The following is a 14,608-nucleotide window of genomic DNA, read 5'->3' on the forward strand; positions in this document are numbered from 1 at the left end:
TTTGTAGAAAATCAATTTGGTTCTATCAAGGTCATCTGCAAACTCTTTGATGGTGCCATTCGTTGTCTGAACGCTCGAATTGTTAAAGATTTCAGTGATGTTATCAAGGTTGATGTGAAGACTCGCGCGGCCGACGGGTACCGTGACGCCTAGATGAAGGAAAACTACTACTCATTTTGATACCCAGATTGTGCGACAGATTCCAGTGCCATCTTTGCATTGTCTGACCGAAAGTCAGACTGGCCTCCATAGCATCGTCTTAGGAAAAGCCATAATCTCTACGATGATACCACTAAGCTATTTCGAAAATTTGGCTGCCCTGTTCCGAGTCGTTCCGCTAATTTTACTGGTAGCCTCGAAACAGTTCGCTCAGAGATAGATGATAACGTGTCTCGAATCAACCGTTGATGCGAAGCGATCTGAGAAAATGACCCTGCCATTACCAGCGGCCATGAGAGCACTGAGAGACCTCTAGGATTCTGAGATGTATCTTTGAGTCTCCGAATGAATTCGCTCATGCACGCGTTGCTCTTCTCTCTCCACCACGTCTGGCAAACTTCTTGTGCCACCGGGGATGTGTAAAGATGTACCAGAAGACCTGTCCGCCATAGACCCCAGACTCTCCGGACGTTATCACTTGCTTCAGAACCAGGAGGAGGTTGCCACGACATGATCTGCGACTCGAGTGCTGCCAATTGTATAGCGCGTTCAACGTCGTCTTCAATGCACCCCCTTGATGCTGAAAGGCGTGCGAGCTTCGGCACAACTAACAGGCCTGTGACGAAGGCTGTTTGAAGCAAGCCGATCTGACTTCTTATTCCTCCCTCGTTGTCCAGATCCTCAAGCTTGGCCGCGAGTTGGAACATATTCGCAACCTGCTTCTCTACGTCCGAGGGCAAACCTGTGGGACCCTCGCACCCCCATGTCTCAGCTCGTATGTAGATGCACGCCCTAAGCAGGAATCTATGCAGAGTTCGATCAATCTGTCGAACGGACGAGGGAAGGACGTTGAGTATAAGATGGGTGGCAAAGTCTATATGGTGACTTTGTGTGCTGCCAAGCGTTAACTCTAGCACAGCCATAAGTATAGCAGCTGCACATAGGAACACAGGTCGCTCGTCCAGCCCAGCTTTGCAAGTAATGATCCGTATTCTGATAGCATCCATAACCTGGGAATGGCATAGCCTAGACAGATGTAGCGCTTTACTCGTTGGATCTCGCATCATGTACTTTGCGCTGCTAAGCGCGAGGGCTGCGCGCATGACCAGATCGTCCCCGAGGACCAAAGGCATCGTGTACTTGAGGAAGAGGTCCAAGTCAATGTCATCAGGCGCCATAGATGGCATCGACTGCAAGACGAAGTGCTGAAACAGTAGCTGAAAATCGTCGGTATCTGATCTCAGGGTCGAATCCAGAATTATTGGGATATGCAGCATCGTTGGCGATACGTTGACAGCGTAGGCGAGGGTTGCGCCATCAGAGGTGGACTCAGAGGCAACCACAGAGGTAGTGGGATGCAATCTCCTCTCCAACGATAACGGTTCGCTCAACAACAGGTCATCGAGACTAGAATGATCATCGGCTGCCGTTACTGACGAGATATGCTGAGTGACAGACTCCGGCACAATCTCATCTACCATCCCTGTGGGAACATGGGAAACGCGCTCACAGACAATACCTAAATCGGCTGTCGAGAAATCCCTGTGTTGGATCCTATGTTGCCGTCTCCTCGAGATACTTGAGACCACCGCTACTCAGAGTCAGCTTCTTCAAATCTTGAACACTATTCTACTATAAGATTGGTAGCTGCACCCACCATTGTGTGCATGCGCCGTCTTGACTTCTTGCCAAATGTCGGGCCAGACACATTCAATTTGTTTCGCAACACAGAAATAACAGTCGGGACGGTTTTCATCGCACTTCTTTTTCCTACTTCTGCAACCCAGACACCCAGTCTTCTTACGCTTGTTTGTCATAATGAAATATGCGCTTGAGAAGCTGGGCGAACGCGTAAAGGCACAAGCGTGTATCGAAAACCTTCGGATGGATATCGTCAATGATGAAAACTTGCGATAGGAATCGGTCCCAGTTGTGGCAGGATAACTCAGACGTCTTGATCAGGAGGTCAATGTGATTAACTACTACAATGCCTTCTGCACACTGCGTGGAAAGACTCGCGCCTAAGTTGAAACCTGGCTATCCCATCGGTAATTACCCACTTGTCCCCCTATGTTGCGTTGTTCAGTGCACGGCAGTGGTAGCGGGGCCTCCGAGCAAAAGCAACTGATCTTCATTGCAACACCAAAGAAACCGACGGGATGACATTTTTTTCCTGTACATAATTACTTAATCATACAACATGATCAATCTCTAGTTCCGTTCCCAGCACTACAACGATCTGTAATCAGAAGACTATAAGATATTTCATTCAATGTTCAATGCCATTAAGGGCCAATACGTCAGTTTAGTCATGGGTTGATTGGCATCTACAAATCTCAACTCCTGCCGGATTTGGCCAACTTGACATGGATGTTCTTTTGTCTTACAAACCACGCGTTCACAGTATCCCATTCCTTGTCTGGATAGCTCAAGCTGATCTAGAGGTGTGGAGCTGTTAGTCTGATTTCTACCAGTTGGATGTATTTCTTACATCGTAGGTATAGAGAAGAGTTGGGATCGCTTTATAGATCTCAAGCAAGCTGATATTCTTGCCGATACACGTACGTGGTCCGGCACCGAACGTGAATGTTGCTCCTTGCATCTCTGCCTTCCGAATTTCATAACTTTTGAGAGGTTCGTGTTCGCCTTGCAGCCATCGCTCCGGCACGTAGGACTCGAGATGATCGCCGAATGCAGGATGACGATGCATGACCCATGGGTTGATACCGACAATGGTGCCCTCTGGCAGGAATGGGCCATCAGGAAGCTGTATTCCGGCTTTAGGAACAATTCTTTCGAGTAGCAGGCCGACTGCGGGATGAAGTCTGAGCGCTTCTTTGATAGCCGCATCCAGGTACGGCAGCTCTTGACTCTCTTTCCATGTCACCGGTATCGACAGTTTCCCGTTCTCCCTAGCCCCCATAATTTCTTTCATGACCTTTTTCAGAGTCCAGGGGTTCTTGAGGAGGTAATAGAGCACCGCTCGTAGTGAGATTGCTGTCGTGTCTGACCCAGCGTTGACGTTGCTGAGTGTCCATGAGAAGACCTGACGGTCATCGACAACCTGTGAGTGCGTATTTTTGGTTTCCAAGAAGCGAGTAAGAAAGTCGCGGTGGGAAGGATTTTCTACTTTTCCCTCGGGGCGATGAAGACGCTCCTCGAGACACTGACGCGCGAATCGAGCGACAGCTCCGGTCGACCCACCACCAAATTTGCGCTTGATCGGGTTCTTAATGAAGAGATGATCCAGCCAAGGTATCTGGCCAATCTGAAGACATAGTGTGTCAGCGACTTACTACTCATTTCTCTTTATCAAACTCACCATTCCTGCATAGTCAACCATCTTTTCCAATGAAAGCATCACGTCACCGACGTCTTGGCCTTGCTCGAGAAAACCGAGCGGCTTGCCAAAGGTCAACTCCCCAATCACATCGAAAGCATCTAGTTTGAGACGCATTGATGTCAGCTGCGTGATTTAGAGTCACTAGGCTGTATCACTTACAATACTGGAGCCATGTCGCGAGATCCAACTCCTGTCCAGCATCGGCAAACTCGTCCAACTTCTCCAGCAACTTTTCTATCGTGCTATCAACGAAGGGCTCGAACTCGGTCAGTGTACTCATAGAATAAAGACTTGAGACGGGTCTCTTGATTTTCGCATGGAAATCTTCGTCAAGGGTCGTAAAAAGGGTTTGCGTCGGTTTGCCGTTTGCCAGCTGCTGCTGTACCGCATAGAACTCGGTCTAGAAGAAGTATCTCAGCAAACGCTACAAGGTCTCCATGGCATGTCGAACTAACCTTGCGGTATCCCTTGTTTACACCATAAATTATCTTCAAGGCTTCGAGATTTTGGACACTGACTAGATTTGGACCAAGTCTCACGTACTGCCCGTATCGTGCATGGAGCTTGATGTGTGTCTCATGAGCCCTTCCGCGCGCTACATCAACGAACCTCCATATGTTGGAGATTTTGGCCAAAAATGGGCCTGGTATCTCGGAAACTCCTCTTCTTACGAAATTTCGGACCAGGTGAATCGCTAAAATGCCCACAATCAGAATGGGAAGATGAGCTGAGACGGATGCAACAACTTCCGAAATAATGGCCATTTTTGCTATGAAATGAGAATGGAATTGCCGTGAAGTTGAGAAATACTCGGTAAGGTCACTGGTTCGGTAGTTGGATTGTTCAATTTCTTGTCTCGGAATTTTGAGACGCCGGAGGCGAAAAGGTAGGGATAGAAGTGCAACGACGTCCTTTTAGCAAGTTAATGTTCATTCGGCCTCTCCGCGTTAGCCAATTAGCCAACCTCTTCAAGAACAACGCTTCCGATTCCGAGATTCGCTCCCACACGGGCCGTCTTCACTGTCTTACTGTATCACTTTGGCAACTGCCGATCACCCCGCATCTTGTCATCGGAAGTTCGGAAATAAAGCTATAAAAGGTATATTCCGTATTTATGTATTCAAGGCGTCAACAAGCCTTGTCTAGAGGCCACTTTGTAGCTAAGTATTCTTTTGAAAAACCTGAAGATGCGTTCGGCCGCACAAGCGAAGCTCGAAATGTGAACGTCTACAATAAATTCCATATACATTGTGCTTCTTTGTTGATAGCAACTCATATCTACTGCGGCATATGGGAACCCCAACTGAGGGTATCGTGAATAGGTCAATATGCCGACTTCAATCCTTGAGACTATACTTTCTGTGCTTGCCGTCCCCCTCTTCTTGGAATCAATCACATGTTGAAGGCCAATCGGGAACCTTTCTTGGTACGCGTATCGTCTATCAACTACCCTGCCTATGCTTGACCATCTGCAATTCTCTCCTTCTCCTTCTTGAGTAACTCAAGCAGGGCGCCCGCCGGCGCGTCATCAACGTCCATGAAAACCTCCACCATCCTCAAGCCCTTCCCATTCTTCAGCTCATCATCCTTCAACACTTTCTCCAGCTCACCCCAGGTCTTTGCAGAGCCTGTATACGTCTCTGGATTGCCTCCGAAGAAACCCGGCGCTTGCAAGTAGCGCCAGCGGGCAACGTCGTTGTAGGACTGATCCAACCCGTGTATGCATCGTTCGATGGTGTACCCGTCATTGTTAAGAAGGACGATGATCACGTCAAGATTGTGGCGCACCATGGTAGAGATCTCTTGAACCGTCATCTGGAAGCTACCATCGCCGATGAAGAGAATCGTGCGTGCCTCCTGAATTTCGTGGTATTTGGATGACTCGATCAGTTCTCGCTGCGCTAAGGCCGCGCCTTGCGCAGCAGGAAGCATGTATCCGATGGAAAGCCAAGTTGTCGGCAGGAACATTCTAGTATGGGGCGGTAGGGCAAAGACTCGAGAGCCATGGCCGGCCGTTCCCGTCTCTCCGAATATGATGTCCCCTGGACGTAGGAAACTGGATGTGAGATGCCAAAACTTGGACTGAGTTATCTTCTCTTCACTCTCCACCTCTGAGAAATTCATGCTGTGGTCTTTAGGAAGTTCTGGGTAAGGATCATAATGATGAATCTTGGACTTTTCGAGTTGTCCAAGAAGGGAGCTGATTACCGCTCTAATGGTGACATCGCGGTACATTTGGTCCGCCACTTTGATGTTGTCGCTGAAGAGGATTGTTACATCCGGCTTGGGTATGCTTGAGAAAGCATAAGTGTTTGTCGAGCTGAAATGAGGACCGAAGCACAGGATCAAGTCCGCCTTTTCGACGAACGTCTTGACGGCAGGATCGGCAAATTTACCTGTGTAGATACCGTGGTAATTTGGCAGACTCTCGTCGACCAGTGACTTGCTGAAAGCAGTAGTCCAGGTCGGCCAGCCCGTCACTTTCACCAGCTTCTCGGTCTGCTCGACGAGACCCAACGGCCTCGTCTCTCCATCGACGATAATCATGGGATGTTCCGCAGCGTGTATCTTGCCCAGGATTGCTGCGAGAGCAGTCTCGTCGGCCGATGTTGGCACAGCATCGGGAAGCTGAATCGGTGTATCTAGCCTATCGGCCGAAACCGGTACGGCAACCAGATCCTGAGGAATTTCAATGTAGACCGGACGGCTATGGGCCAGGCACTGCCTCAGTACCTCGTCAATTTGACGCGGTGCCGAAGATGCATCTCTGAGATTCGCCTGCGCAACGGTGACGTGAGAGTGCATCTCCGCGAACCGTCTGTAGTTTCCATCATTGAAGCCGTGATGCATCAAGGTCCTGCTATCCTGTAGGACCCTAGAAGGCGTGCCAACGATGTGGACCACGGCTGCGCGTTCAGCATACGCCCCAGCGACAGCGTTGATGGCTGAGAGCTCGCCAACGCCGGATGTCGTGATGAGGGCTCCGACGCCCTTGATACGAGCATATCCATCGGCGGCGTATCCTGCATTCAGTTCGTTGGCGTTGCCGACCCATAGTAACCCTGCGGGTTCGACATAGTCGAGCAATGTGAGGTTGAAGTCTCCTGGAACACCGTGGATGGCACCTATGCCGAGATCGTGTAAGCGAGTGAAAAGATACTCCGCGAGCTTGACGCTTGAAGGTTTGCGAACTTGAGTCATGTTGAGGGCGCTTTGGGGGCCAGTGGTAAGGTCTATGGAGGTGATGGAAGGATGAAATACCCAGGTAAGCTTGACCCCTCATATCCACATGCACTGAGACTTGGTCAAGCTTCCCTTTTCAACGTCCCTTGGTTTTCCCCTCATCTTAGGTCGAGAGCTATGTCATAGCGAGATTTGTGGGCCCTGCAAGTACAGATGACTTGCATGTTTCGGTGAAACATTCCCGCCTATCCGTACAATATAACGCTAAGTCTGGCACCTTCACATCTACAATAGAAAGACACCTCGTTGTCTACAATGGGATCTATGTCCGTAACAACAAGTAAAGAGCTGTGAGTAGTCAAACTCAAAGATGACTAAGAAATCACTCGACGAATCGTTATAATTCAAGACGCTGACTGGTACCAGCTTTCCCCAAAAGCTTAGCTCATTAAGCCACGAAGCACCAACAAACCCCGCCAAATACCTGGCAGAGTTCCCCGCAAGATAAGCCGAGGCCCAGGTTCCAGAGCTACCTGTATTAGTTCAAGACATGCCAATCTTTTTAAGCCCATCCTTGCTGTTAAAAGTGTTCCTGCCGGTTAGCATCGGTATAAGTGATATCTTACCGAGTTGATGTATCTAGTTCAAGATTTCCACAGCTTCTATCCAACACCCCAGATCCGGGGCCATTGGGATGTTGCTGCTCGCTTTCTGCTCTAATTCTAGTCTGAACTCTGGTGTGTGGAGGTGCTTTTCAACTTCCTCGTCAAGCAAGTCGAGTTGACTTACATGCTAGAAGCCTTCGCCCGTGAACTGCGATATGATCTTAATCTCGGGGCTTGAGCGAATCTTGAGGAAGCGATTACATCTTTTAGGAATGCAGCTCCGAGATGAAAGATGGGTTGTAACTTGTCGGTCTGGCTCTCCACCAACACGTGACATATTGGGCTACTTGGTAATCATCGAGAGGGTCTTTCGACATACGCATGGATTGGCGCAGATCGATGAAACTAAGATGATGGTCAGTTTGCTCATCGAGCTGTAAAGAGAACAACAGTTTAACCAGAGGCTCAGGGCTGGCTGAAGCCTGTGGAGGAATCGAAAAGAGGTTTTTTTGTCGCCTTGTAGAAACTTCTAGATCGTAAGTTTAATTTTGAGCCTGCCGTCAAGGTTAATCAACTGCATGTAAGGGCCAGCTTGTAGAACGTCAATCGTCTCTAAAGATTCGTCACGTCAAAGTCAGTTGACTGAGAAACAACGGAGAGAGGAATGAGTCGATTGACGGACTACTGTTGAAACACACGCTTCTCAGCACGAGAATGAAATGGAAAATCACTCCATCAAAGCCCTTTTTGCATCAACCGGAATCATCGAGCTTGAATGAACGGGGCCCAACTCTTGAATAGAGTCTAGCATAACTCCCTTCATGTCGGACATGCTCAGAGCACGAGACAATGTGCGACGTAAGAAGCGAAGTTTGCAATGGCACCGATTGAGTTGATGGTGAAAGCGAGACGAGTGTCATCGACGGATTTGATGTCGAAATCGGATTTTGCAACTACCATGACCAAGTGATTTGCAGGTTAAATGTGGCAACTAAGATCAGCATCCGAAAGAAAATGTAATCCATGTGAGTAATAGCGAGATCGAGTGTAAGACGAAGGGTCACTGCTAATTGTACATGAATCCTCCACGACGAAGCTTCGAGGCTTCGGCCATCTACGCCGTATTCCAATCACAAACAGGAATCTGGGTCTCTGTTACGGAGCAGTGTCTAAATCCGTGTCGATGGTCAGGTTCCTTAGCCCCTCTCGCGTTCCTGGAGGGCTCCTCACGCCTATCCCTGAGGAGCTTGAAGCTGACAGGCCAGGGCCCAGATGAGATTCAGACAGCAAGCCTGCTGTGAGAACCTGTAAGCGAGCAAGACATCGGTGATCCCGTCTCTATTCACAAGGGCTATTTGCAGCGCAATATGGGGGTGGATTAGTTTCATCAAGCGAAGGAGAGGTGCATTGGATGCTAAGTCGACCCACCCCCTTTTGGCCACCCCCCCCTTTTGGCCACCCCATCAAAACATGGTATTAAAACATCGCTACTAACTATACTCAATTAATTAACTATTTTTTATTACTATAATAATATAGTTATTATTCTCCCTAGGTAATTCGACCCCTACGAGTCGACTAGGACTAACTAGACGGTTACTAAAGTCCTCTTAAGCTCTCTATATATCCTAAATATTCGTAAACTTAGTATTTAAATTTATTAATATACTCTTCTTTTTCCGCAGCCTTAATTAGTTAACTTTAACTTTTAAAACTCGAATATAATACTAAGATATTACTAAATAATAGGCCTGCTCGCTAAATACTTTTTTTACTTTTTTAAATAGTAGTCGTTAAGTATTATAGTTTAGACTAAGCTTTATAAATAACTTTAACTAATTATAGAGCTCGCTAGCCTTCCTAAGTATTAACTAATTAATAATAGACGCTGCTAATACCTAGTTAATAGCTTTTCTAATATTACTAGTTACTTACCTAGTATCTACGGTCTTTTTAGTTAGTATAACTAGGTTAGGTAGGACTATTAGATTAGTAAGTAGTCTAGCTATATTAGGGGGATATAGTCTAATTACTTTCTACTTACTTCGTATATTTAATAACGTTAGACTAGCTAAACGAGCTTTTTAATAGTAGCTTAAGAAGTACCGCTTTCTAACGATAATAAAATTATTTACTATATCCTCTTTATTAAGCTCCTTTTTATATTTAGACTTAATAGGTCTAAAAATAGCTATATCTAATAGCTAGAGGATATAAGAAGTATATAGTAATAAGAATAGTAAGTAGATATTATTTCTATAGTATTCTTATATAAATTCTATCGTTATATAACTCTTATAGCTATTTAGAACTAATAGTCGAGCCTTATTAAGTATACTAAGCCCCCTAAGGGGGGGGGTCTTAGTCTATAATAAGAATACTATTTTTAACTACTTAAGGGTAGTCTTATCGGTCGTCTAGCTATTATCTATTACTATAAACTCTTAACTAGTATAAGGGTTAAGTTTAAATAGAAACTACTGCTATTATACCGACTTTCCCTTATATATAACTAGTAGTTTAATAGCTTAACTATTAGTAGAGATATACTTAATTATAAATACTTAAGTACGCGAACTAGGCTCTTTTTTATATATTATTATAGTCTCTACCTTACCTAAAACTAGGCTATTAAATCTCTTGCCCTCTAGGATACTAGTCTTATTTATATTATACCTATTAGCCTATTTAATATTACTAATCTCTAGTATATTAAGTAATCTAAATTATAACTTAACTATATTAGTAATAGCTCTATTTAGATACTTCGAATTAATAATACGACTTCTTTAGACCTTAATTAATAAGTTCCTCCTTAAGAAAGCGTCTATTTATCTCTTCTTAAGAGGATTTATATCCCCCTAGGATCTTAGAACTTACTTAGCGAATTCTATAAGCTATTTATAAGTTAATATAATACTTAGATTATACTAAATATAAACTTATTAAGCTAGCTAATCTTTTTATTATAAAGGAAGCCTCTAGAGGTCTGCGAATATTATATCCCTCGTTTAGTAGCCTCTCCTACGGTTACGAAGAGTTAACCTTAGAACTCCGAACTTAATCGAGGCCCGATTAACTAAGAGACCTCTTTTAATAGCCTTAAGAGCCCGAATAACTTTATTTTTAGTATACGAGATTATTATATATTAATAAATAAGCATATAAAAAAGAATTACATTTAGACGATTTTTGTAATTATTATGGTAGTTTGAAAATCGTGGGTAGGGTTTTAATACGGTGGCTGGGATGGAGAAATGGGGTGGCCAAAAGGGGGTGGGTCGACTTACAGGACTTCGGACGCTTTTCCCGCGTAGGCCATGCCGGCATGCGGCACCGTGGGCAGGGGTCCCTGAGGAGAGAGCATGGTAACCATTATGTTCACGAAAATGATGCTTGTCTATTGGCGAAGCGCATGAAGCAATATAGTACCTACACCACACGGATCGGAAGCACAATGACCTTGAGCTGCATTTCAAAATTTGTTTCTCACATCCCATGGCAATGAAACGACATACAGGAACTTTTGTGGCACACAACATTTCTCAAAACACAACCGCACCGTTTCTGGCGCCTCGAGAGGACGGTGCGTTTTCTCGATTATGTTTTTTCGTTCATTTCGGTAGACGTATATCGCAATCTTCAGAAAAGTCAGACGGCAACCAAAAAAGGTCCACGTCGATGTGGTTAGAAAACCTTGAGGAGACTTTGTCTCTGAAGTCTGATAACACATTCGGGACAGATGAGACGTGATGATCGCAACGTCCATTAACAACACAAAATTGATTGTGCCCCAATGAACGAGTCAAGTTGTGCCCTGGGCGTTGGCAGTCCTTCAGCTTTATTCCCTGATACCTGTGCCGAACCATAGTTTCTTCTGCCTACCCCGTGTCTATCCCTATCTCACGACTGGGCAGCGGGCTGCATGCAGTCTGTGAAACTTCTTCTCGGCCGAACATTGCCTTCACGAGAAATGATCGCCCATATCATGCGCGAATTTAGATAAACGGCTTGATTGTTTTGCGTTGGTCGATTTGGATTGGTGATCGACACACTGTGCTGCTTAAGCTTGGATATTTTTGGAGACGCTTTTAGTGCAGTCATGGATGATGGATCATCTACATACACTAATCATGACCATGTCCTGGAGGGACTGGTAGATCACCAGCGGGAACAGAAGAAAAAAAACCATCGGACGAATGCAACGCCGTCTAGATTCGATATACACAATCTTCGGTCATACCCATGCCGTTGTGCCGTTCTAGAATAGTCTCCAATATTCTCTACATGGCTCGAATGCTTCGCTGGTGAGGTTTTCGGGGCTTAGGGGGTGGAAAAGAAATAAAAATACGCATCCAGGTTGGAATAACTGGGTATATGCGGGATAAGGGTGGGAACAACGTCTCCATATCTCGTCCCAACTTGAAAGCTTCTGGGGCAGCAGATCGTCCGAACACGGCCCTTGAGCCATTTCGATGGATTTCCCATCAGGCCATTGCAGTGACCCATGAATCGGGCTAGAAGGCCTCTTGAGTCTCCAGCAGCCTGTATGGCACCCGACAGGGTTGACTTGTACCAACTCACCGAGAATGTCTCGCTAACGGACAAGCTCGTTGTTGTCTCTGTCAATGTTTTCGCCCGACGCTATGGAAAGAATCCCAATGACGATGGACCGTGTTTTTCTCCTGGCAAGCGCACGAGTCACTGCGAATTCGCCCCCCGAGCTAAGCGTGCCAAGCGCTTGACGCAGCAGCTGCTGGAAGAAGCTGTGGAATATTCTCCGGAAAAGCACACCTAGCACCCAAAGAGATTTTAGCGGATCGACCTGGCTTTGCCAGCCCTTGACTCGGCTATTAATAGGTTAAGGTTCATCGGCGTTATCGAGAGCGACGCTGGGCTGGCGTCAGTTTCACTTTGATGGACCCTTGACTGGGAGCAAGTGACTGACTTTTTAGCGTCCTTGACTCTTTTTTTTTTTTTTCTTGTGTCGCCTCTCTCTCTCTTCTCTGGTCGCCTTGTTGGCCGTTTCGTTTATGTAAAATGTGTTGATCGGTCGGGAAACGGGTTACCTCTCGCTTCCCTAGCCCCGGAGGCTCTGCCTTGAGCAAGAGTTACATGCTACGTTACGGCGCTTGGCCCATACCGTTTAGGCGTTTGCCTCCCGGGGAGTTAGACTCTTCGCAGCTCCTCAGCCATGTCGCCATGAGGAAAGCCAAGACGAGTCCCAAAGAGACGGCTCCTGTCTAAAATGCCTAAAATGTCTGAAAATAGGGGACGTGGGGCAGCCGGTCGTTTGTTTGTGACATCACTGCCCACCTCTGCCCTATGTTAAGGCACCAGGTGGTATGTGCTGGTCACAGCATAACACGACAGATATTGGTCTGGCAACTCTGGGTGGCTGGGGGGCGCAGCTTTGTGGTTGAGTTTGTGTGCGATTCAGCAGGACCAGCCACCGCCAGCCTCTCGCTCTCAGCTCTGCCTCTTTTCTTCTCTCTTCTTTTTTCCCCATCTTTCTGTTATTGTGTCGAATAGGGACCACCGGTTCATCCATCATCCATGACAATGGCTGTGCTAAATAGAGAACCGAACCAATCGGCATCCTCACCTTCTCCTTGGCCGGCTCCGTCCTCCCGAGGCCGCCGGTTGTGGCGCTTTCAACTTCTCCATCCACACACACACTTTGTTAGTAAACGTGCAGAGACCGAGGTGTGAAGGTCAACCAAAATCTCGGGGTAGAAGCAACGGGTTTCGCGGGCGGCGCAGACGGCAGCGCTAGGAGGCGGGATGCCGCATCGCCAAGTCTCTCCGAGGGTACCATGCCATGTCACTCACCCTCGCCTCCCCTTGCGAGGCGGCTCCTCTCGTATTTGTCCGCGACTCCACTGCGAACCACAGGAGGCAGGGCTCATGATGTCAATCAGGCTCCGCAGGTATCCCTGGCCGGCATTACGAGAAGATCTTCGCCCCGGCAGTGCACACACTCAACTTTGGGCACTGGTTGGACTGGCGCAACCAACGCGACCTCGCTTTCTGCACCCCGTGATTACGAGATGATCATCGAAACGGGGTCCCCTGGACTCCTAGAGCTTTCTGGTGGCACCGCAGCAACCAGCGTTCTGTGATGGTCAACCCGAGATATAAGACGAGCGACGGATCCCCTCCTCAGGAAACTTTTAGAACACTCATCTCACCACACTCAACAACCAGCAATCTTAATCACAAAGTAATCATCCGACCACATCAGTCTTTACACCCACAGTCACTTCAAACACACAACCATCAAAATGCAGTTCACCAACGCCCTCGCCGTTGCGGCTTCCCTCATCACCGCCGTCTCCGGCGCCGCGGTTCCCCAGCTCATCACCCGCCAGAACAACGGCACCACAAACGGCACCGCCCCCGGCCTGCCCGTAGACGCAAAGTTCCAGCTCATGGCCCTCCGCTCCGCCAGCGAGGTGCACTTCTCGACCTTCCAGGCCGCCAAGAGCTCCATCTTCCTCCAGCTCCCCAACCAGAACGCTACCTGCGACAGCACCGAGGATGACGACTCGGCCACCTTCTACCTGAACCAGGACGACGGCGGCCTCTACCTCTACGCCGCCTCCGCCACCCCGCAGCAGCTCTACGCCGACCGCTCCGGCATGGGTCAGGGTAAGCTCGGCTACACCACCGGCGCCCAGCCCGCGCCCCGCAACGGCGAGCGCACCGGCTGGAAGGTTGACCAGTATGGCGGCCTTACCCTCGACGGCGCCAGCTTCCTGGCCTGCCCCAACAGCATCGAGGACAGCTGGTCCGTCTGGATCTCTTCCGGTGTCGCCAACCCTGCCGGCAACACTGACTGCCTTGGCATTGCTGTCCGCGCCGTCCAGATCACCGACCCCAACAGCTGCAGTTACACTTCCTAAGCGGTTGATTGGTCTGTTTGATTTCTTCCCCTTTCACACATTTCTCATCAAATTGGCATCGGTATAAAGGCATTGGGACTACCCGGGTATATCCATAGAATGGCGAACACTTGCATTTGTGGCATAGCAATGTCATCACGGTCACTCCGTTGTTGGCACCTGTATATTGTACTGCAGAAGGATTTGCCTTCTGTGAACATGAATTAATATGTCATTTTCAACTTTACTACTCTATCTTCCCGGTGACTTATCGTGATCTTGAAACATTGTTCTCTTGAAGGATATTCGGCACTCACCAAATAATACGCCTACTGTACGACGATAAGATGAGAAAGAAAGAATTGGTGACTTCGCAACCACGAGCAACCCGCGGCTGGCTTGGCCGTCAGGCTTGCCAGAGTGGCTAGATTGTC

The 14,608-nt window shown here is 47.7% G+C and overlaps 7 protein-coding genes across 7 annotated transcripts; 2 read left to right on the forward strand and 5 right to left on the reverse strand.

The window, feature by feature from the left end:
- Positions 1-369: 369 nt before the first annotated feature.
- On the reverse strand, positions 370-1,640 carry CLUP02_07601 (uncharacterized protein; the record flags this gene model as incomplete). The annotated part of the gene is made up of 3 exons (XM_049286595.1): positions 370-460; positions 523-1,033; positions 1,100-1,640. 3 exons carry the CDS (start codon positions 1,638-1,640, stop codon positions 370-372), a joined length of 1,143 nt encoding a protein of 380 aa, XP_049143738.1.
- Positions 1,641-2,495: 855 nt separating this feature from the next.
- On the reverse strand, positions 2,496-4,117 carry CLUP02_07602 (uncharacterized protein; the record flags this gene model as incomplete). The annotated part of the gene is made up of 5 exons (XM_049286596.1): positions 2,496-2,597; positions 2,651-3,427; positions 3,482-3,600; positions 3,662-3,902; positions 4,112-4,117. 5 exons carry the CDS (start codon positions 4,115-4,117, stop codon positions 2,496-2,498), a joined length of 1,245 nt encoding a protein of 414 aa, XP_049143739.1.
- Positions 4,118-4,957: 840 nt separating this feature from the next.
- Positions 4,958-6,703, reverse strand: CLUP02_07603 (thiamine pyrophosphate enzyme; the record flags this gene model as incomplete). Its single annotated transcript, XM_049286597.1, has 1 exon — positions 4,958-6,703. One exon carries the CDS (start codon positions 6,701-6,703, stop codon positions 4,958-4,960), a length of 1,746 nt encoding a protein of 581 aa, XP_049143740.1.
- A 1,819-nt stretch (positions 6,704-8,522) lies between these two features.
- Positions 8,523-8,678, reverse strand: CLUP02_07604 (uncharacterized protein; the record flags this gene model as incomplete). The annotated part of the gene is made up of 1 exon (XM_049286598.1): positions 8,523-8,678. One exon carries the CDS (start codon positions 8,676-8,678, stop codon positions 8,523-8,525), a length of 156 nt encoding a protein of 51 aa, XP_049143741.1.
- A 1,898-nt stretch (positions 8,679-10,576) lies between these two features.
- CLUP02_07605 (uncharacterized protein) lies at positions 10,577-11,761 on the reverse strand (the record flags this gene model as incomplete). The annotated part of the gene is made up of 7 exons (XM_049286599.1): positions 10,577-10,690; positions 10,784-10,930; positions 10,968-11,145; positions 11,198-11,358; positions 11,417-11,443; positions 11,517-11,573; positions 11,642-11,761. 7 exons carry the CDS (start codon positions 11,759-11,761, stop codon positions 10,577-10,579), a joined length of 804 nt encoding a protein of 267 aa, XP_049143742.1.
- Positions 11,762-13,106: 1,345 nt separating this feature from the next.
- Positions 13,107-13,412, forward strand: CLUP02_07606 (uncharacterized protein; the record flags this gene model as incomplete). Its single annotated transcript, XM_049286600.1, has 1 exon — positions 13,107-13,412. The coding sequence occupies one exon, from the start codon at positions 13,107-13,109 to the stop codon at positions 13,410-13,412; it is 306 nt and encodes a 101-aa protein (XP_049143743.1).
- A 162-nt stretch (positions 13,413-13,574) lies between these two features.
- CLUP02_07607 (cell wall protein PhiA) lies at positions 13,575-14,195 on the forward strand (the record flags this gene model as incomplete). Its single annotated transcript, XM_049286601.1, has 1 exon — positions 13,575-14,195. The coding sequence occupies one exon, from the start codon at positions 13,575-13,577 to the stop codon at positions 14,193-14,195; it is 621 nt and encodes a 206-aa protein (XP_049143744.1).
- Positions 14,196-14,608: the final 413 nt, after the last annotated feature.

Source organism: Colletotrichum lupini, chromosome 4 (genome assembly GCF_023278565.1).
Source record: "Colletotrichum lupini chromosome 4, complete sequence".
Classification (NCBI taxonomy): Eukaryota; Fungi; Ascomycota; class Sordariomycetes; order Glomerellales; family Glomerellaceae; genus Colletotrichum; species Colletotrichum lupini.